Raw genomic sequence first — 24115 nt, 5'->3', positions numbered from 1 at the left:
ACTTTATCCACATCATTCCAGTCCACCCAGCTGAAACAGATCCTGGGTATGACTGGGCAAATATAACCTGTGATAGTCGTATACTCTCATCTGTTTCATGTTACGGTATCCGAGGATATGCGGCGGCCTCAGGACCTGTATAGGACTTAATTAATATTCTTCCCTTTGGACACACACACATAAAAGCGGTGTCGTTCCTGCCTCCGGACCTGAGCAGTCAGATTCATTACTAATTGTTGATTAGTGGCAGTTTTGATCACATTGTTTTGGTTTGATTTCCCAACCAGGACATTTTCTGTAGAATCTGCTTTGCACCACTCAGTGCTTCACCTCAGTGTTAACAGCAGAGGGCAGTGTTGTGTTTTGTTGGATGTAGTTGACGGACAGGGAAGTTGGTTTGTCCCTCTGTCTGTTGCTGATTGGACAGCCAAATATGTAAAATAATGATAGACTACATTTATCTCACTTTAATGTCCAGCATCATCCACCTTGCTTATATTTTTTGTTTATATTCATTTATTGGAGTGTTTTTGTGTGTCATTATGCTGATAAGTATTTATTGTTATGCTGAAGTTCTCATTTGCATTTGATATCATTTATTCCATACAAGTCATAAACAAAAACATATGACTAATACAAATTCCTGGAATTTCCAGGATAACACAAAAAAGTCACACGACTTATTTCCATTGTGGTTCTTCCCTAAAACAACACAATTGGCAACAAGATAAACTCAAAATAAATAAAAATAATAAAAAACACATTAAATAAAATAAATAAAAAACTAAGCAGCAAATAAAATACAGTTACACAAACTGGCTGGACTTACTTTCTCGAATGCTGTTGAGCAGAAATGACTTGACCATTCTCTTAAAGCAGTTCAGATTATCACAACTTTGCACATCTGACGAAAACTGATTCCAACTAATAGCACCAATATATTTAAAAGAATTTTTACCAACATTTGGGGTGTATCTTGGAATGAATAATGATGAGTGACTAGATCTAGATCTTTTGGTGTGTACATCATAAATGTAACAAAAGTAGTTTGGAAAATGTTTGGGACAGTTACCATGAACAATGTGATGAACATTATACAATTATAGACTTTTGATAAGGCCTCGGTGAACCCCATCCTGACCAGGTCCGCATAATCACGGATACACCGAAATCAAAAGTCTGTAACTGCTTTATTATATGGTAAACAAGAAAATTGGTAGTTTGTCCAACATACTAAAACTGAAAAATCAATCTCAAGTTTCAGCTCATTATTATTACTGTCATACTGCACCAACTGATACCTCATCGATTGACTGGAGATTGTTGGGAAAGTGTAGGTACACGGACCCACAACAGGGGGCGCAAATGAACGGACAATGGAGTAGGTCAAATAACAACAATTTACTGTTGTGAATGTGCACAACAAATACAACAGATTGCAACAATAGACAAGAGTCAATTCACAAAGGTGTCGTGTGGGCAGGCTCGAAGATAGGAGACGCCTGTCCAAAGCAGAACCGGAACCACACGATTTCCTCCGCCACCAGACCCCGGGAATACTGGAGCCGCCAAGTCCCGAACTCCCAGGTGGCCACTGCCTCCGCGTGTCGGACCTGGTACTGCTGGCGAGGAACAAAAAAGCAATTAACTGAGGATGCGTTTGCACCCAGGAATCAGTACGGCAGGAAAGCTACCTCCACCTCTCGTTGGAAAAGCAGTCCAGAATATAATGCACAAAGTCACAAAGGATACTGTCAAAACAGTCAGCTGAGGTACGTTACCTTCCAGGTAGAACGATATCTCGGCAAAGAGGTGGAGACTTCGTCCTGCTGATGTACCCCTGCTGATCAGATCTGATTGCTAACAGCTGTTGCAGGTGATGTGTGACAGCTGTCACCCTGGCTGCTCCTGTGAGGCGGCTGCGCCCTCTGGTGCCTGAAGCCCGCACTCCAGACAGGGCGCCCTCTGGTGGTGGGCCAGCAGTACCTCCTCTTCTGGCGGCCCACACAACAGAGATGCCTGTTAAGTCCGTGACGAAGAGTCATCAGGCTTGTTTTCTTATAAAGTTCGCTATTCGCCTGTCTAGCTTCTGCATAAAATCGACCGAGTACTCTGTCAAGCATCCGTCTGTCATAAGTTTCAAAGTTGGGCGCATGTCCCTTTTCAGTGACGTACTTGCGAAACAGGTTGGCTACTGACTGTGTATTTCTGCGGGTGTTCTTCGCATCTTTTTTGTGTAAAATTCGTTTTAAGTTAGCGTTGCTAACAGATGGAAACCTGTCTTCTGCCATCTTGTCAACAAACTGACAGCCAAAGTAGGCGTTGTATCGTGTTATCTGATTGGTCATTATCAATAGAAGGCGTCGCTCGATTAGCTAGCGCTATGCTGCACGCGAGGTGTACTCGTTTCACACGCGCGGTCTACTCGGCTCCACCAGCGGTCAACTCGGCATGTGGTACAGCTCAGAAAGTGGCAAATGGGCCAACCAGAAGTCGGCAAAATCCCATACCATGTAATAATACGTAAATTAAAGTGAGTTACATGCTTTGCTACCGGTAACCAATTGATAGGGCTGAACCGGGCACTTGTTTCAGACGAGTATCAGGATAAAGCATTTTTGACGAGTATGAGCATGATACGAGTAAAACTCATCAATATCCTTGCTCGTACTGAAGGAAAATCCTCATTGGACTGATAAACTTAATTGTTTTTTTTGCAAATAATTGCTCATTTTGAAATGGAATAAAGTTTATCAGTTTGAACATTAAATATCTTGTCTTTGTGGTGTATTCAATTGAATATAGGTTGAAGAGCATTTGCAGATCAGTGTATTCTGTTTTTATTCAGTGGTCAACAGCAATTCTTTTTTCTTTTTATTTTCTGCCGCTCTTTCAGGCTCGCTCAACCCCAACCAGCCTGCACTCTCCTCCACACTCTGCAGCACTGTGAAACGTTGACACCAAGTATTTAAACACATCCTCCTCTACTCTTTGCCACCACATTCTTTTATCATTCAGGCATCATCTGTCTTGCTCCTACCAACTTTCATTCCCACCTTAGTCCCACAGCAGACTTCTAAATTTAGCCTCCATCAACTGATCCTTGGTTCAGCCTCACACTGGGACACGTGTGAGCTGGTTCACGCTGAGGGAAGTGCACCACATGTCCATGGTGTTGTAGCTGAAGCTGACTGTCCCTCACAGAGAGTCTACCAAAGGAATCACTTGTTTCTCACTGAGTCAAATTATTTATTGGTGATTAGTCCTTTTTGGTCCATTTGTTTCTGATCTTCATTGAAGATTCGTCTCTGTTCCTGAAATCTGTTCAGGACCTTCCAATGAGCAATTTCGTCGTCACCAGTCCAACAAAAACAAAAATTCCGGTGACAACATATCCCCTGTAATTATCCTGCGATGTCTTCTTGGCTTCAAGTTCCTTGAATAATCTTTCCTCTGTCTTCCAGCTTCTTCTGAAGTCTCTCCTGCTGGTCTTTGCCACCACATTCTTTTATCATTCAGGCATCATCTGTCTTGCTCCTACCATACCAACTTTCATTCCCACCTTAGTCCCACAACAGCCTTCTAAATTTAGCCTCCATCAACTGATCCTTGGTTCAGCCATCCTAATTGTCCTGAGATGTCTTCTTGGCTTCAAGTTCCTTGAAGAATCTTTCCTCTCTGTCTTCCAGCTTCTTCTGAAGTCTCTCCTGCTGGTCTTCCAGCTTTTGTTGGAACTCCTTCTCCATGGCTTCAAACTGTTTCTGGTAACCCTCCTCTTGGACCAGCAGCTCTTTTTGAAACCGGTCTTCTTGGGCTGCCAGCTCCTTTTTGATGAAGTCATCTTTGGCCTTCATCTCTTTGTCGTGGTTCTGCTCTTGCTCCTGCAGACATTTGTCCTTGGCATCCTGCATTTTTCTATATTCAGACGTTATGTCTTCGAGCTCTGTGATGAACTGCTTCTTCGTTTCTTCCAGCTCCTTTCTAAGTCCCGTCACCTGGAGTTTTTCTTTGAGCAAAGCGTCATTGCTGGTCTTTGCCTGTTCTTCAAACATTGTTCGGAAGTTCCTGAGCTCCTCATAGCTCTGCTCCAGACATTCTGTTAACTGGTTCATCATTTGCTCATCTTTCTCCACTTCAGTTAGTTCCCTGAGGATCATCTCTTCTTCAACTTCCTCATACTTTGGAAAACAGAAAAAATAATAATCAGTGATAATGAAGCACAGGTGCTCTGAATGCATCACTTTAGTGTCTCCACCCTGGAGCTGCTTGGCAGCACCCAGGCAGACTAGCGGTCCATCCTCAGTTCCTCAAAGTAGCATCAATCTGATGTTATCAGTAAGCATGTGGCAACTGCACAGATGATACAGGCCAGTATAAAGGAAAAGCTGTTTGAATAAGGCATTTTGATGGATTTGATGGGTGGATTTCCTGTAGGATTTTGTTCGATGCATTAAATGTCCTTCAAAATATCTGAATAGCTAACTCGTAGACAAACAGCAATGAAACCATAGTCTCCTTGGTGGAGAAAATAATCAATTTTTCAATCCAGTCAGACCTGAGAAATTTTGAAAAATGTCCTTTTTTTTTTTTTTGGAATAATTGCTTGTAAACATAAAGGTTTGTTATGACCTTTTTAATCTCTATCAGACACCAAATGCTGTTTAATGTGGTGACACTGATCCCAGGTCAGCATCAGGGAGGACGCAGTAAGGAGAAATCAGAGCATGAGAGAAGCACTGTGTTGTGATTGGCAGGCCGATGTTTGTTCCCACCTCTTCTCAAGAGCTGCAGCCCAATGGGGGGCGTGTCACTATGGAAACAGCCGCCCGTGCGTCTGCGAGAGAATGAAACTTCCCAGTCTGTCGTCTGTCTGCTGTCTGTGTGGAGGCGTGTGCGTGAGAGACATGTGTACTCTGTAGTAAGACAGCAGTAGTATGCTCATAAGAAGTATGTCTGAGTACACGCTGTTTAGTACTTTGACAGAGAGTTGAGGATGACCATGTGACATGACTCCACACGGGCCCTCTGTGTGCGTGGACAGTGTGCCTGTCGAGCGTGTGAAGCAGAGTTGGTGTGTCGGGTATGTAGCATGAGCAGCGAGCTGGTTTCTCTCTGAGAGGAGATCAGGATGAGCCTGAGGAAGAGGCTCTCCTTCAAGCGAGTCTGGAACTTCAATGCAGTGAGTAGCACACGTGCACAAATTTCTCGCCGCGCTTTCTCACACAGAAACACACAAACAAATTTAGCTGAAGTCGCTGCCGGACTCAAATATTTAAACATTTAAAGATTAAACTGGTACCAGTGGGGAAAAGTTCCCAGTTGCAACAAGAACTTAACAGCACTTTCCACGCTGGCAGGCGCCAACGCTGCTCTCTGACTTTAATTTGCCTTCTGGACGGTTAATGAAAAAAGTCAGAGCGGGAAGGAATGTGCAGAATGAGCGCAAGAAATTCGTAAAGTGCACGTCAGTGTTTTTCTGCTCACGGCGTATGAGAATGAGGGACATATGGAGGAGAGAGGTGGAATAATGTTACCTACATGGAGAACATTCACACCACGGCATCCAAAAAAACAAGCAGAGACGGAGGTGGACGCGGGCGCATAACTCTGAGCGAGGTTTGAAGACAGGAGGTGGACACAGAAAGAAGCAGGAGAACAAGTCGGCTTCAGCCTGTTTCCTCTCTCAGCCAGATGTGTTTGGGTTCAGACAGACGGTGAACGTGTCCACTGAAGGGTTCTGTCGCGCGTCTCTGTGTCGTTTGTGAAACAGCTGTGTGACAGGCAGGTTCGAATGTGTGGACAGATGTTCTGGCAGGTATTTGATCAGATTGTGTGGTTTCTGTGTTTGTTTCCTCTTCTGTCTGCAACGGAGCTGCAAGGAGCCAAGAAAACCAGACATTTATCATCAGCCTGTGAGTCACGGCCTTCACATGTGGGTCTGAACACACAGTTATGCATATTCCATTATTGTGCACACAGTAGACAATAGTTAATGATGAATTCAGCAAGTGGACACAATCTGCACAAAGTGGAGCTGTTCTTGATCCTAGTGCATGTCGCTCAGGTCTGTCTGCGACTCCACCACACCACGGAACTGCACCAGGTCCTGAACAGCAAACAGCCGGTTGATCCACCCCCCTTCTCTCTAACTGCTGTGTTCAGGTGAAACCTGGTCCTGGGCCTGTTCTGGTTCCTCGGGTCCTTACCCCTGAGGCACCTGCGTGTTGGATCATGCCCAGAGAAGCTGAAGCTGAGGCTATTAAACCAGAGCAGGATGATGCACCCTAAAGATAATTTTAAACGTTCCTCACACTGTGGGTAGCTTAGTGGGAGGGGATTTGGGCTACCACTGTGTAGACCTGGGTTCAATTCCAAGCTATCAGTGTGCATCCTTGAAGAAGGCATTTCATCTGTATTGTCCCAGTCTGCCCAGCTGTAAAATAGGCACCAGCATTCAATGGGGAAGTAACCTGCGTTGGACTGCCGTCCTGTGTAGGGGGAGGACTGTGAGGACTACATATACAACCCCTGGCAAAAATGATGGAATCACCGGCCTCGGAGGATGTTCATTCAGTTGTTTAATTTTGTAGAAAAAAAGCAGATCACAGACATGACACAAAACTAAAGTCATTTCAAATGGCAACTTTCTGGCTTTAAGAAACACTATAAGAAATCAGGAAAAAAAATTGTGGCAGTCAGTAACGGTTACTTTTTTAGACCAAGCAGAGGGAAAAAAATATGGAATCACTCAATTCTGAGGAAAAAATTATGGAATCATTGAAAACAAAAGAACGCTCCAACACATCACTAGTATTTTGTTGCACCACCTCTGGCTTTTATAACAGCTTGCAGTCTCTGAGGCATGGACTTAATGAGTGACAAACAGTACTCTTCATTAATCTGGCTCCAACTTTCTCTGATTGCTGTTGCCAGATCAGCTTTGCAGGTTGGAGCCTTGTCATGGACCATTTTCTTCAACTTCCACCAAAGATTTTCAATTGGATTAAGATCCGGACTATTTGCAGGCCATGACATTGACCCTATGTGTCTTTTTGCAAGGAATGTTTTCACAGTTTTTGCTCTATGGCAAGATGCATTATCATCTTAAAATGATTTCATCATCCCCAAACATCCTTTCAATTGATGGGATAAGAAAAGTGTCAAAAATATCAACATAAACTTGTGCATTTATTGATGATGTAATGACAGCCATCTCCCAGTGCCTTTACCTGACATGCAGCCCAATATCATCAATGACTGTGGAAATTTACATGTTCTCTTCAGGCAGTCATCTTTATAAATCTCATTGGAACGGCACCAAACAAAAGTTCCAGCATCATCACCTTGCCCAATGCAGATTTGAGATTCATCACTGAATATGACTTTCATCCAGTCATCCACAGTCCACGATTGCTTTTCCTTAGCCCATTGAAACCTTGTTTTTTTCTGTTTAGGTGTTAATGATGGCTTTCGTTTAGCTTTTCTGAATGTAAATCCCATTTCCTTTAAGTGGTTCTTACAGTTCGGTCACAGACGTTGACTCCAGTTTCCTCCCATTCTTTCCTCATTTGTTTTGTTGTGCATTTTCAGACATATTGAAACATATTGCTTTAAGTTTTCTGTCTTGACGCTTTGATGTCTTCCTTGGTCTACCAGTATGTTTGCCTTTAACAACCTTCCCATGTTGTTTAGACACAGCTGACTGTGAACAACCAACGTCTTTTCCAACATTGCGTGATGATTTACCCTCTTTTAAGAGTTTGATAATCCTCTCCTTTGTTTCAATTGACATCTCTCGTGTTGGAGCCATGATTCATGTCAGTCCACTTGGTGCAACAGCTCTCCAAGGTGTGATCACTCCTTTTTAGATGCAGACTAACGAGCAGATCTGATTTGATGCAGGTGATTCCATAATTTATTCCTCAGAATTGAGTGAGTCCATATTTTTTTTCCCTCTGCTTGGTCTAAAAAAGTAACCGTTACTGATTGCCACAATTTTTTTTCCTGATTTCTTATAGTGTTTCTTAAAGCCAGAAAGTTGCCATTTGAAATGACTTTAGTTTTGTGTCATGTCTGTGATCTGCTTTTTTTCTACAAAATTAAACAACTGAATGAACATCCTCTGAGGCCGGTGAGTCCATAATTTTTGCCAGGGGTTGTACATACATACCCAATTCCATTGAAGTTGGGACGTTGTGTAAAATGTAAATAAAAACAGAATACAATGATTTTCAAATCCTCTTCAACCTATATTCAATTGAATACACCAGAAAGACAAGATATTTAATGTTCAGACTGATAAACTTTATTGTTTTTGTGCAAATATGTGCTCATTTTGAAATGGATGCCTGCAACACGTTTCTAAAAAGCTGGGACAGTGGTATGTTTACCACTGTGTTACATCACCTTTCCTTCTAACAACACTCAATAAGCGTTTGGGAACTGAGGACACTAATTGTTGAAGCTTTGTAGGTGGAATTCTTTCTCATTTTTTCTTGATATACGACTCAGTTGTTCAACAGTCCGGGGTCTCCGTTGTCGTATTTTGCACCTGCACTCTTACTACGAAGCCACGCTGTTGTAACACCTGCAGAATGTGGCTTGGCATTGTCTTGCTGAAATAAGCAGGGACGTCCCTGAAAAAGACGTTGCTTGGATGGCAGCATGTGTTGCTCCAAAACCTGGATGTACCTTTCAGCATTGATGGTGCCATCGCAGATGTGTAAGTTGTCCATGCCATGGGCACTAACACACCCCCATACCATCACAGATGCTGGCTTTTGTACTTTGTGCTGCTAACAATCTGGATGGTCTTTTTCCTCTTTTGTCTGGAGGACACGACGTCCATGATTTCCAAAAACAATTTGAAATGTGGACTCATCAGACCACAGCACACTTTTCCACTTTGCGTCTGTCCATTTCAAATGAGCTCGGGCCCAGAGAAGGCGGTGGTGTTTCTGGATGTTGTTGATGTATGGCTTTCACTTTGCATGGTAGAGTTTTAACTTGCACTTGTAGATGCAGCGACGAACTGTGTTAACTGAGCCCACGTGATAAGATCCTTTACACAGTGATGACAGTTTTTAATGCAGTGCCACCTGAGGGATCGAAGGTCACCGGCATTCAGTGTTGGTTTTCAGCCTTGCTGCTTACATGTAGAAAGTTCTCCAGGTTCTCTGAATCTTCTGATTATATTATGGACTGTAGATGATGGAATCCCTAAATTCCTTGCAATTGAAAGTTGAGAAACATTGTTCTTAAACTGTTGGACTATTTTTTTTTCATGCAGTTGTTCACAAAGTGGTGATCCTCGCCCCATCTTTGCTTGTGAATGGCTGAGACTTTTGGGGATGCTCCTTTTATACCCAATCATGACACTCACGTGTTTCCAGTTAACCTGTTCACCTGTGGAATGTTCCAGACGTGTTCTTTGAGCATTCCTCAACTTTCCCAGTCTTTTGTTGCCCCTGTCCCAGCTTTTTTGAAATGTGTTGCAGGCATCCAATTCAAAATGAGCAAATCTTTGCACAAAAACAATAAAGTTTATCAGTTTCAACATTAAATATCTTGTCTTTGTGGTGTATTCAACTGAATATAGGTTGAAGAGGATTTGCAAATCATTGTATTCTGTTTTTATTTACATTTCACACAATGTCCCAACTTCATTGGAATTGGGGTTATATGTATGTAGTCTCACAGTGTGTTCCGGTCTGCTCCCAGTTGTTATGACCAGGACATTTCCACAGGGAATATTAATATTCCCAAACCCCTCAATGTGAAGAAGCAGCAGATCTACTCAGGGGTCTTCCTTGGTGTCTGAGCTCCTCTGGATGAATCTACCTACCCTGCAAAGGAAAATCATTTTGATAGCTATGACACATGACCTCTTACTTTTGATCATGCGCCAAATTTCAGGTGAGGGCTAGAACATAAAGTGATCGGTAACTCCTGAGCTTTGCCTTTTGACTCAGTGCTCTGATTAAAGCATCCCTATAAATCCACAGATGTCACAGTGGCACCTGTGTGTGTGTGTGTGTGTGTGTGTGTGTGTGTGTGTGTGTGTGTGTGTGTGTGTGTGTGTGTGTGTGTGTGTGTGTGTGTGTGTGTGTGTGTGTGTGTGTGTGTGTGTGTGTGTGTGTCTTTAGCAACCATGCCTAAGAAGTGAGGGTCCATGACCCAGATCACAGATGGAATCCAGAATCTGTGACCAGAGATTTTCTTCTTCTATTCCTAAATATTTCTTCACTTTTTCAGCTTTGTCTCACATTGTTTGAAGGAAGTCACCTTCAGTTTGTGCAGATGCCTGTGAAGCCTCCTGTGACTCCCTTTTAGATCAGCCAGTCTTAATCAGATTACAGAATTCCGCTCATCCTGTCCTTTCAGACTAAAACAGAGCTAAGCTCAGCGGGTTCATGCTTTCCAGTCCTGGCCGAGGGACTCTGTCTCCTCAATGCCGGCCACTATTCACCTCATATTCAAAAGTAAATATACAGGCATGTGCACGTTGAGACCGTTGGCTCAGCGGCTTCCTCCTCAGTGGGAAGTGTGTGTGTGTGTGTGTCCAGTTGGGGAGTCTGGGTCATGAGTTCTAAGGACACCATGTGTGCATTAGTTGTTCAGTTGTAGGTGTGCCTGTGTTTCAGGCGAAGAAGCTGAAGGTGTTTGTCCAGCTTTTAGTCATCTTTCCTTGCACACACACACACACACACACACACACACACACACACACACACACACACACACACACACACACACACACACACACACACACACACACACACACACACGGGGCTGGGGGAGGGTTCTCATTTCTCGCCAAAGGTGGCAGTTACAGCCCCTGTGACGGAGCCAGGATTAGCTTCCTGTGGTGCACACAGTGTTGTCTTTGTGTGTGTTTTATCCTTGACAGTTTCTCCCACAATTACAGTAAATATCTAAGCTAACTCTCGCTGATTAGTCTGTGACTCGTCCTCTTCTTTTTCCTCGAGTCGTTCCCCCTCATTGGTGCACAAGCAGACGGAATATTTGGGAACCTTGAGGTTGTTCTTTACTGGCTTTTAAAGTCTTGGTATTATGATAACAGTGTGTTAAGCCACAGTTTGAACCCTGTGCTGTGTCTCTGTAACAGTAGGTGTCAGCCATTTCTTCCCCACCAGTCACAGCTAATAAAAGGACCTGCGTGTGCACGCACGCACGCACACACACACACACACACACACACACACACACACACACACGCGCACACACACACAAACTGTGACTAACCACCACTTAAACCCAACATAGACACTGTGACGTCACATTGAAAGTACGTTCACACCAACAAACATGTTCTGACCTGCACTTTAATCCAGCAGTGTTTTCACTGGTGGAATGAAGCAGATTTCTGTTATGGCATTTAATGACAATAAATTATGCTTTGTCCATTGGAGTGTGTGTGTGTATGTGTGCATGCGTGCGAGGGTTTATTTAGCCTACAATACATTAGCTGCTTATTTTTGTAAGGACACGTAACTCTTAGCCGAGACAGAAGGAGGCATGGGCACAATTTGGTGTGGGATAGGGGTCATGTCTCCCCCAACTTTTCAACTAGGGGGGACAGAATATGGTATGTCCCCCCATCTTTTGACATATACACTCAACAAAAATATAAACGCAACACTTTTGGTTTTGCTCCCATTTTGTATGAGATGAACCCAAAGATCTAAAACTTTTTCCACATACACAATATCACCATTTCCCTCAAATATTGTTCACAAACCAGTCTAAATCTGTGATAGTGAGCACTTCTCCTTTGTTGAGATAATCCATCCCACCTCACAGGTGTGCCTTAGACTGTCCACAATAAAAGGCCACTCTGAAAGGTGCAGTTTTATCACACAGCACAATGCCACAGATGTCGCAAGATTTGAGGGGGCGTGCAATTGGCATGCTGACAGCAGGAATGTCAACCAGAGCTGTTGCTCGTGTATTGAATGTTCATTTCTCTACCATAAGCTGTCTCCAAAGGCGTTTCAGAGAATTTGGCAGTACATCCAACCATATTCACAACTACAGACCACGTGTAACCACACCGTCGTGCCGTCCAAGAACATCACCTCATGTTGCAGCAGGATAATGCACGGCCCCATGTTGCAAGGATCTGTACACAATTCTTGGAAGCTGAAAAGTCCCAGTTCTTGCATGGCCGGCATACTCACCGGACATGTCACCCATTGAGCATGTTTGGGATGCTCTGGACCGGCGTATACGACAGCGTGTACCAGTTCCTGCCAATATCCAGCAACTTTGCACAGCCATTGACGAGGAGTGGACCAATATTCCACAGGCCACAATTGACAACCTGATCAACTCTATGCGAAGGAGATGTGTTGCACTGCATGAGGCGAATGGTGGTCACACCAGATACTGACTGGTATCCCCCCCCAATAAAACAAAACTGCACCTTTCAGAGTGGCCTTTTATTGTGGACAGTCTAAGGCACACCTGTGCACTAATCATGGTGTCTAATCAGCATCTTGGTATGGCACACCTGTGAGGTGGGATGGATTATCTCAGCAAAGGAGAAGGGCTCACTATCACAGATTTAGACTGGTTTGTGAACAATATTTGAGGGAAATGGTGATATTGTGTATGTGGAAAAAGTTTTAGATTTTTGAGTTCATCTCATACAAAATGGGAGCAAAACCAAAAGTGTTGCGTTTATATTTTTGTTGAGTGTATGTGTGTACTTGAAACATGCTATGCCAGTCTTATGTGCAAACCATGTCAGAATAGTATTTTTGTATTTTTAGCAGCATTGACTTGTTTCCAACACCTGTTTCTTGTTTGTCACATTTGGAATTTTGTGGGACTGCATTTGCCCAGATTTGAAACCAAAAATAGTTGCCTATAGGGACTAGTGTCTACATATATGCTAATTTACTAAATTCTGAAAGTTAGATAAGGAAATCAGAAAAGCTATCTGGGACCTCAGAAAGCCCATCTGCAATTATTGCTTGACCTCCAAAATCAGTCTACGAGGTTTGTGAGAAAAGTATCGTACCTTTTTATTTTTTTCAAAAACTATATGGATTTGATTCATATGTTTTTACGTCAGCCAAGCTTGAACCTTCGTGCGCATGCGTGAGTTTTTCCACGCCTGACGGTTGCGTCATTCGCCTGTGAGCACGCCTTGTGGGAGGAGTGGTCCAGCCTCCTTGTCGGATTTTCATTGCGAGGAAATGGCGGAATGATTTGGGCTTTTTTTCCATCAGAATTTTTTCAGAAACTGTTAGAGACTGGCAGCTGGAAACCATTCGAAAAATGTATCTGGCTTTCGGTGAAAATTTTACAGACTTCACAGAGAATAAGGAGTGTTACTACAGCTTTAAGGATGCCCCACAATGACGCACGGCGCGCCGCGCTCAGAGCCACCATCGAGAAGCAGAAAACACCACATCATTTCTAAACGGATCGCTGTGTGGAGCCGGGACCGTTGTGTGCAATTTCTCTGGTTATCACAAGAGCTGGACATCAGCCATTTTCCAGCAGATTTCACTTTTAACAAGAGATTTTGTCATGGAAAGCCGCGCGGAGGCTTCGCGCGTCACGACCGATTCGCTGATCGAGCAAGACGAAGGAACACCTCTGTTTCGGAGTGCCAGGGGACAAGTTAGGACATGCCCAGCTCTCCACAATTTCTCTTATACTCACTGGGCTGGTAAGCATTGAAAGCCGAGATCTCTTGTTAAAAGTGAAATCTGCTGGAAAATGGCTGATGTCCAGCTCTTGTGATAACCAGAGAAATTGCTCACGACGGTCCCGGCTCCACACAGCCATCCGTTTTGAAATGATGTGGTGTTTTCTGCCTCTCGATGGCGGCTCGGAGCGCGGCACGCCATGCGCCATTGTGGGGCGTCCTTAAAGCTGTAGTAACAGTCCTTATTCTCTGTGAAGCCCGTAAAATTTTCACCGAAAGCCAGATAAATTTTTCGAATGGTTTCCAGCTGCTTGTCTCTAACAGTTTCTGAAAAAATTCTGATGGAAAAAAAGCCCAAATCATTCCGCCATTTCCTGACAATGAAAATCCGATGAGGGGGCTGGACCACTCCTCCTACAAGGCGTGCTCACAGGCGAATGATGCAACCGACAGGCGTGGAAAAACTCACGCATGCGCACGAAGGTTTAACCTTGGCTGACGTAAAAACATATGAATCAAATCCATATAGTTTTTGAAAAAAATAGAAAGGTCCGTTACTTTTCTCACAGACCTCGTATGCAAGCGAAATTATGTTCAGTATGAGTGTTGTCATTAGTGCCACTTCGAAAATTAAATTCATGATAAGTAATTTATCCTAAACTTATGATCTGTTGTTTTTTCAAACTTAGGCAAAAACAAATCTTGAGGAAAAAAATACTGTATGCGATAGTTAATAATTATTAAGAGCCTGTTCTTTCATATTTATGAATACATTTTACCACATTGCAGTTGTTTTTTAATGAAAACTCAACCTATCATTCCTTTTAGTTCTACACATGTGGTGATACTTTATTTACACAAGGATGTTAATAAAATCAATGCTGGCTATTCTCAGAATAAAGTACTTATATCCACAGTTTCAAATTGCATAAGTCAAATGGTGTCCACTTTATGGTCTTCTCAAAACATTAAAATTACTGCTTTGGATGCCCAGAATGCATCTGAGCTTATCTAGAAATCGTTGGCTTCTGGGGGCCTAAAGCGGCCCCCAGACCCCCGGCCTATGGGCTTTGGCCCTGCTGGCCTCACACTTTGTCCCCCTCAATTTCTAGTTATAAATTGCGCCCTTGGAAGGAGGTGGAATTAGTTTGGAGCAGCAGTAAAATGTGTGTTTATTTTCTATGTCGAGGCACTCGCTGCTTCTTAACACCTGAGCAAAGTTTTCAGCTGTGCTGTAGCTCGACTGCAGCAGCTACTGTGCAGGTCTGGAAGAATAAGCGACAACTAACTGTCCTCATCATCCAGAGCTGAGGACTCCTCACATCATCATGGGACTGTGGTCCAAAGTTTGAGGCAAGATCTGCTGAACGTTACATGACAAATTAGAAGAGCACTCGGAGTGCGTGCTTGCACCACTGTAATAATGGAAAAAATCTTTTTAGCTTCAACAATCAGAGTGCAGTCAGAATTCTTTTTTTTTCTTTTCATATTTTTCTGATGCCATAAGGCAAAAATGTTAGACATAAAAAAATAATCTGAGACAAATCTGGATGACCAATAACTCTCTCTTGACCATGGAACCATATAAATAAATAAATATCATATTTACGTGCCAGAGAAATGTACAGTGAAATTATGCCTCACGTCACCTCCTGCAGTCCGCAGCTGCATGAGGTGACGTGAGGTGTGGCCATTTTTCAATGCTAACCACACTGACAATATAATTTTACTCAATTGAAACATTTTGCACTGTGTTATATTAAAACTGGAAAGTCTGGCTCTGATGGCAGCTTCAAAGGTTCCTGCCTGTTTAAAACCCTCTTGACTTGCTACACTTAAATAATCCATTTCTTTTTTCTTTTTTTTTCTTGTTAAAGATAAAGCATCCATTTACCATAGGAGAGTTCAATTTTTCCACCAGACTCTCTCTGATTATAGTGAAACATCCACATTGTTCTGCCCCTGACTGCTGACATGTGAAGACTGTTTTATCTGTGCTGTTCATCTTCTGTTCGTGTCCAGAAGTGCTGCACAACTGCGTTCGATCCCAAGCATCATAACAGTCACAAAGCTAACCACTACAAAACACTTCCTGTTTTGTAGTTCAAGTGTCTTTGATAATATGAGGACATTTCAACTTAGTACACTGATGACATGGAGGAGATGAGATAAACATCATGAAAACTTTTTTTTTAATGATGTGTTGGGGTCACAAAATTCAATTATTTTAGGGTGGGCTTTTAATAAACTTTAATACAAAATTATTTAAAATTATTTATTTAAATTATTTAATTTTGGGTGGGTATTTAGCCAACTTTCTTCAAAAAAGGGAGTGGGCTGATGCTCGGCCAGGCCCAGTGCGTAGACTAGTCTAGGACCTAGCTTAGACATGTACGCACATCATTTAAGAGCGGATAACTCAACTGTTCTAGACTAATATGACCCCAATGAACAACTTGGGCTATGTGCCAAAAATGTCTATAACAGCCCAAAAATGACCACACCCTTTTAAAAAATGACCACGCTCTTTTTTGTCCCAAGTGCGGCTTCAAATACAGCTGCATTTTCTAAACTGCAGCAGCTACAGATTTTCTAAGATATTCAAAAAAGCTAGGTCCTTTACTAGACAGGGTATATGCCAAGTATAACTGGCACATAGAAAGGAGAAATCCATAACCTCCATCCCTCCTCTGTCTGTTGGTGTAAAAAAAAAGTGTGGTAATGATGTTGTAGAATTCTGCAATTGCAGTGCTGTCCACTGAAATGTGAGAAAATGATTTGACCACTGACTGTTGCACATTATAACTGACACTTTCTGCACAGTGATAAAGAGCAGTTGGGCAACAACAAAAATCCATGAGATGATGAGAAGAGTATTATTGGTGTTTAAATGTCATGTTAAGTAAACTATCGGCTCCAATCATCTTTGTATGACATCTGTGGGCCAGATCCTAAATTTACAAAATTTGTAGCCACATTCTGGGGGTTTCATGGAATTTATTTTCCTCTCAGAAACGCAGCCGATTACAAATGTGGAAAACGTGGTCGTGGCCATCAGTCATGTGTTGATGTGTCATTGTTTCAGTGCAGTTGCTGCATAAAAAACCCATAACATCTGCGGACAATCAACTTTATCCGAGATATATGAGATATAGGGTGAAGCAAATCTAGTTCACACACATGAGATGTATGATGTTTTCATGTAAAAAGGAAAAAAAAAAGCCACTGTTGGCTGCTGAAATAGAGAGAACTCTACTTTGAAAGAAATGCATGCTGGGAGCAGCACATATGGAATCTATGAAGTATCTGGATATGAGCTGCGAGAGATTTGATATTATGATTGTCTGTTATCAAAAGGATTATTATTTTTTTCCAGCAGCATGCATCCCTGTGGATGGGGTTTTTGGGAGAGAAGCTTGTGGAGGAACGAAAAACCACATTCACGCCCTGTATGCTGGAAGAGGAGGCAAGGGGATGGCCGCCGGAATGATGGAGTGAAGAAGAGGAATGACTGAGAGGCGGAGCAAGGGAGCAGTGAAAGGAGATCAGTTGTTGGAGGGAGAAGAACAGCCAAAGGGAGGGAGTTTGAAAGCAGATTGAGAGTGCAGAGGAGGATTTACAGAGGAGGAGGAAGAGTAGGAACCTGGATCAGGAGCCAAACCACTCAGAGCCGGAGTGCGTCTGGAAATGATCATGGTGAAGTCGAGGCCGTATGAGGGTGAATACACATGTGCACAAATGCAAAAGAATGAACTTGACAGCCAAGAGATGTCTCAAACAGATGCAGCCCACATGCACGCATAAACGGCGTTCTGTGTCAGTGCACAAAGTTACTCGCAGACAGATTTACGCTGTACATGTCGAGTGCTGTGATTAGCCTGTCAGCTAACCATTTTCCACTGGTGATGTTTATTCTTCACTCCTTTTCTCATGTCCTCTGATTGTTTGGCAACAATCAACTTCTATGAAGTCCCATCAGATTGGTCACACGCCAGCACCGACCTTGTCTTCAGTTCCCGATTGTTTACACAAATCGGCCCACGTGTATGAATTTTCTATAAGCCATACTGTTAGATCATTATTTTAGCGGTCTTTTATTATAGAATTACAGTTCTGTTTAATTATTATTCATTCATTCATTTTGAGCTGCTTATCCGGGGCTGGGTCGCAGTGGCAGCAGAGCGAGCAGCTCATCCCACACTTCCCAGTCCTCTGCCAAGTCCTTGTAACTCTTCCCAGGAGATCCCAAGGCATTCCCAAGCCAGCTAGGAAATATAATCTCTCCCGGTTGGACATGTTTGGAAGACAACCGGGGAGCATCCTCACTAGATGCCCGAATCACCTGTACTGGCTCCTTTCGATATGAAGATGTAACGGCTCTACTACAAGTCGAGCTTCTCACCCTGTCCAAGAATGTAAGCCCAGATACCCCATGGAGAAATCATATTTATTCCGCTTGTATCCGCAATCTTATTTTTCAGTCATTATCCAAAGTTTATGACCAGAGGAGTGTAAATCCACTGGTAAATTGAGAGCCTCACCTTTCAGCTCAGCTCCTCCTTCACCATGATGGTTGTGTACAACGTCCGTAAATTTTCAGACACAACCCCAATGCGTCTATCGCTCCCGCTCTAATTTACCCCAATCATGAACAAGACCCTGAGATACTTAAACTCCTCCACTTGGGGCAGTACCTCTTCCCTGACCCAGAGGGGACAATCCACCTTTTTCTGACAGAGGGCCGTGGGCTCAGATTTGGAGGTGCTGATTCTCCTCCCACTTACTTCACACTCTGCTTCAAACCTGCTCAGTGCGCATTGGAGGTCACTGCCTGATGAAACCAACAGAACCACATCATCTGCAAAAAGCAGAGATGCAACTCTGAGGTCACCAAACTGGACACCGTCCGGTCCCTGACTGCACCTTGTAATCCCGCCTATGAACATCACAAACAAGATTGGTGATGAGGGGCAGACCTGGCAGAGTCCAACTCCCACCAGAAACAGGTGTCGAGAGTGTGGACACAGCTTCTACTTTGGACATATCCTCCTGACTACCAGGACACACACATATATATATATATATATATATATATATATATATATATATATATATATGTGTGTGTATGTATGTATGTCCTGGTAGTCAGGATGATATAGAGACCGCATAGCACGTTGCAGTGAATCCAGTACCCCGTACTCCCACAACACCCCCACAGGATACCCAGAGGGACCCAGTCATAAACCTTTTCAAAGTCCACAAAACACATGTAGACTGGTTGGTCATACTCCCAAGACCCCTCCAATATCCTTGCGAGGGTAAAGAGCTGGTCCATGTTCAACAACCAGGACAGAACCCCCAGGCTCCTCCTGAATCTGAGATTCAACTAACGGTCTAAGTCTCCTCTCTTGTACTCTGCGATAGACTTTCTCAGGGAGGCTGAGAAGTGTGATTCCTCTATAATTCGAACACACTCTCCAGTCCCCTTTTTTTTTAAGATGAGGACCATTGCCCCAGTTTGCCCGTTTAGAAGTACTGTCCCTGACTTCCATGCATAAGGGTGTCAGCCATGACAGTCCGACAACCTCCAGACTTCAGCAACTCGGGACAGATCTCATCCGCCTCCGGCCACTTGCCACTGAGGAGTTTTTTTGACTACCTCGGTGAGTTCCGCTGGGGTACTGGCACCACATCTGCCCGAGTCTTCCATCCCTGCCTCCTTGATGGAGGCCAGGTCAGTAGGGTTGAAGAGATTCTCCAAATTTCCTCAAAGAACACTTTGATCACTTATTATGGAATTAATATGAGGATATTTTGGCTTCAACACCACCTGCCTGGATTTTACGTTCACATCTGGTCCAATGTTCACACACAGTTGTGTCTGTACATCCTTATACGAGTAGTTCTGTATCACCAGTGGTTCTTAAACTATTTGAAAATGCAGTGTTGAGGAAGCCTGAATTTTCTGTGTGATGAACCTATATCAAATATAAGCAAATATCAAACTCCTCAATTTTCTTTATTTTATTCCAGTTCATAGCCGTTGTGCAGCAGAGAAGATAATATTTTTTTGATTTGGTGGCGGTGCATGTGTGTGATGTCTTCAGTCATATAATATGGCCTGAGGGTGGATGAAGTGTCTGTTGAAAAACAAAGGTTGTCAATCTGTTCAACATTATTACACCGGTTTCTCTTGATTATTGTTGAAGTCTACCTGTCTGGGTTGAGGGATATTTTGTTGAACAAATTGACCTTGTTGGAGACTCTTTCTCCCCTAAGGTGAAAAATTGGCTATACCACACAATCTTACCTTTTAAAACTGAAGAAGTCACTTGGAGGTGTATCCAGAATCAACTTTTAGGTATTTCTGAAGCTGCTCTCACATCCGGCCAGGTTTTCCAGAGCAGTGTCTCTACATGAATCGTGTGTGTCTCGCGGGGAGGTTTTCATGTTGGGCATAGGTCAGTGCAAGTCGTGAAAGGTCTGTTGAACCCTCCCAGTTTTGAACATATTCAGAGATTTCTGGAGTTTGGCCAAACTCCCAGTGCTGTTGGTCATCTCACGTTTGGCTCCAGGTGCCCTGGTGCCCTCAGCTCAACTCAGCATCCAGTACTCACCCCGAACACAGAAATAATTACCTTCAGATATCAACAGTTGAGGAAGGAGTGTCCACCAAGTTTTCCTGTAATTGCACAGGGATTGCTTTGGGTCCTCCTGAGCAGATTACAAATGGGTCCAAGGTGGCTATGGGTCCACTGAGATCGGGGGGGAAACGTGACTTTTCCAGACTTTTGCTGAGTTGTCTGCCTGTTTGAGAACTGTTTGTGGAAACCAGCTGATGTGCATTTAGGTGTAACTTGGCCCTTTATTGTGTGAAATTTGCCAAAATTCAGCCAAGTGTGACACATGACCTGTTTAATCTGGATGACTGAGACCTTTCGTTGACTATAGTGATTGTTTACATCAGTCATGACGAATATTATGAGGCCAACATGGAGATGGATGAAGAACTGAAACGTTGAAAGAAGAGGGGCTGCGTGGGGTGACGGATCAGGTCCAGGTTCTGCTGAGAAAGTCAGCCAGATGCATCAATCCACATGGAAGAAAAAGGATGACAGATAGAAAGTATCTGAGTGTAAAATACTGATCGAACAAAAGACCTGCTGAAGATCAGATCATTGAATCACTTTGTAAATGATTTGTGCAGCAGCACACTGAAGTCTGTTTTAAACTGTACTTGTGTGATTAAACAAGCAGATATTTAATGTGAATTGGGGCTCAGGTCGGTCCGCAAGATCCCCTGCTTCTCAACAAGCTCCGCCCTCAACAAAGAGGTATTACTTGCAGAGCAAGCAAATCCAGTTCACAGATGATCACAGTTCACACCCACATGAAACACAATGAGTGTGGGCGCTAACCTGACTGATGCATTAAGTGTGCAAGTGGGCTACACGTGACAATAAACCTTTCTCATAATGCCACCAGAGCATGCCCAGGCGTGTGCTCTGCAAGCTCATGTCAACTTATTGTGTCTGTGACTCGGACGAATCTTAATCCATGTCTTTCTGTCCTTTCTTACAGTCTGCTGCAGTCTCCGATGGAGGTGAGTAGATTTGTCTTTTCGACAGCTGACATATATTGTTTAGATGTTTTTATCTTGTACCTGCTGCCCTGTGATCTCCTGATCTGCACCTCTGACTTTTGCCACTTGCGCTGAGTAATGGTTCACTTCAGTTCTGTCAGTCTCGGGTGGAGGATTGTGGCCGCGGTCACAGTGAACATGCTGCTGCTTGCTTTCACTAAATTTATAGGATCAGTCTGGTTTGACCTGCTCAGCGTCTGCCCCACCTCTGCCTGCTCCGCTCCTTTTGACGGGCTTCAGTTAGTTTTGAAATTTGTCAAGAAATTACCTACACACCACCGGGTTAGTCTGTCAAGTCTTAAACATGTCACATCTGTCAAGTCTTAAACATGTCACAAAGTGTGTAAAACATTAGCTAATCAGGTCCGTCCTTGTGTTGTCCTCCTGTGCTGGACGTGGAGCTCTATTTGTAGCTCAGGATACATTGCAGGTATATTTTCAGTTGGTTCCACAAAACCTTGTAAGCAGTCCAGCAGCCTGGCACCTCCCCAACCCCGCAAGGCGTCATTAGCATATGACAGCATTAGCGTCTGGGATTTAGGAGACATCCAATGGTGCTTTAACGTTTCACACCTGCACACGAAAAGCTAAAAACTAGGGCAGAGAAGAGATAAAAGGAGGGACAGAGAGAGTAGGAGGAGGACGAGGAGGTGAGAAACAGGTCCAAGGTGGTGTAGAGACATGTCGTCTTCTCACACCGTTTATGCATAGATGGAGAGCATGCTGTTCATGAGCTTTCTGTTGTTGCACACTGAAAGTTGTTGTTAAAAAGGTGTAAAAATACACATAAGGATAATAACAGTTTGAATAATTGCAACATGCATAATTGATTGATTGATATAGAACAACATTAGAGCGTGAAAGCTGGCCACAGGGGGGCATTTGTACTCCAACACGGTCCAAGGCCCGAGGCATTTGTACCTTATTTTTATTTGAAAACACATTTATTGTCACTTTAATTTATGTCTAAATTTTCATTTTAGGGTCTTGTGTGTAGAATGTAGAGGGGAAAAAAATTAACTCCATTTTGGAATAAGGCTGTAACAACAAAATGTGAAAGGAGTGAAGCGCTGTGAATACTTTCCAGATGCACCGTATGCACCTTGCAAATGTTTGTCTAGACTTTATTATTTACACGCCGGTCTGTCGCTGTGTACGTTTTGTCATGTTCAGCTGATAGGTTTTTTTTTTGTTTTTTTTTGTATTACGATGATCCGTGTGCAGGTTCGAGTAGCTGTGGTTTGGTTCCAGGCCTCATTAGGCTCAGTGTTGGCCTTTCTTTAACAAGCTCGCCATCAATACTGCAGCATTTGTCCCTCAGCTTTGAATTATTCATCATCTCACGGCCTGTGTGCGCTGGTATTATTTACCTGCCTGGAAGCTTATCGTGGAGTCGGCGTGCATGCTGTGATGGTTGCTTTACCAAGAACAGCCTGCCTGCCTGTGTGTCTGTGTTTCTCCTGGTTTTTACCTGCTCTGATTGTGTGAGGGCTGTATGTGTGTGTGAGAGATCTGAGGTGCTCTGACAGGCTGAGTATGGATGGAGGGGCTCGGATGCCCCTCAGGATCCGCTGGCACCACACCGGCTTCTACCAGCTCTGCCCAGGTGAGGAGACCATTTGTGGCAAAGCTGCTTTTTTTCCAACCCTAAATTCAGTTTCTGCTGCACACGATTCATGAAAAAAATAGGCAGCAGATAATTTGATGATCATCTCTTGACTTGATGCTAATTTTAAGAGGAGAGCAAAAAGAGCTACAAACGGCAGAGTGGAGTGTCGGATGATTTTTTTTTTAAAACCCGTCTGTCTGTCGGGATATCGTGGTGAGGCTTCAGTGTTCATACTTCTGTTTCCAAATTTAATTTTGGCTTGATGGGGAAATTACCTTGAGAGTGCAGGAATGACAACTGTGGTGGTTTAAATTGAATTTTAAAACATGACAATAATCATTTTCCCTTTAATTGGGTCTTCCTTTCCTGCTGCTATTCTAATCCATCTGTCACTGAACCCTGCAGAGTGTTTGAATGTTCCTTCACACTCTCACTGTGCACACGTCTTATTCTGAAAAACAAGAGGATGCTGTAAACAGTATCCTTCTCCATGGAATTGCTTTCATATGTGTAAGTTCAGAATGCTTGAAAGTGAAACACTGTGCCAGCTTTTAATTATGTAACACAGTAGATCTACACTCAACAAAAATATAAACGCAACACTTTTGGTTTTGCTCCCATTTTGTATGAGATGAACTCAAAGATCTAAAACTTTTTCCACATACACAATATCACCATTTCCCTCAAATATTGTTCACAAACCAGTCTAAATCTGTGATAGTGAGCACTTCTCCTTTGCTGAGATAATACATCCCACCTCACAGGTGTGCCATATCAAGATGCTGATTAGACACCATGATTAGTGCACAGGTGTGCCTTAGACTGCCCACAATAAAAGGCCACTCTGAAAGGTGCAGTTTTATCACACAGCACAATGCCACAGATGTCACAAGATTTGAGGGAGCGTGCAGTTGGCATGCTGACAGCAGGAATGTCAACCAGAGCTGTTGCTCGTGTATTGAATGTTCATGTCTCTACCATAAGCCGTCTCCAAAGGCGTTTCAGAGAATTTGTCAATACATCCAACCAGCCTCACAACCGCAGACCACGTGTAACCACACCAGCCCAGGACCTCCACATCCAGCATGTTCACCTCCAAGATCGTCTGAGACCAGCCACTCGGACAGCTGCTGAAACAATCGGTTTGCATAACCAAAGAATTTCTGCACAAACTGTCAGAAAC

The 24115-nt window shown here is 43.3% G+C and overlaps 1 protein-coding gene across 1 annotated transcript in view; it reads left to right on the top strand.

Moving 5' to 3' along the window:
• rgs12b (regulator of G protein signaling 12b) overlaps nucleotides 1-24115 on the top strand; it is an 85846-nt gene that overhangs the window by 36058 nt on the left and 25673 nt on the right. The window contains 1 exon segment of the mRNA XM_034187632.1: nucleotides 21263-21284. Coding sequence (XP_034043523.1) covers nucleotides 21263-21284 — 22 coding nt within the window.

Source organism: Thalassophryne amazonica, chromosome 15 (assembly GCF_902500255.1).
Source record: "Thalassophryne amazonica chromosome 15, fThaAma1.1, whole genome shotgun sequence".
In the NCBI taxonomy this organism is placed as follows: domain Eukaryota; kingdom Metazoa; phylum Chordata; class Actinopteri; order Batrachoidiformes; family Batrachoididae; genus Thalassophryne; species Thalassophryne amazonica.
This window is presented reverse-complemented; position numbering and strand designations above follow the sequence as displayed.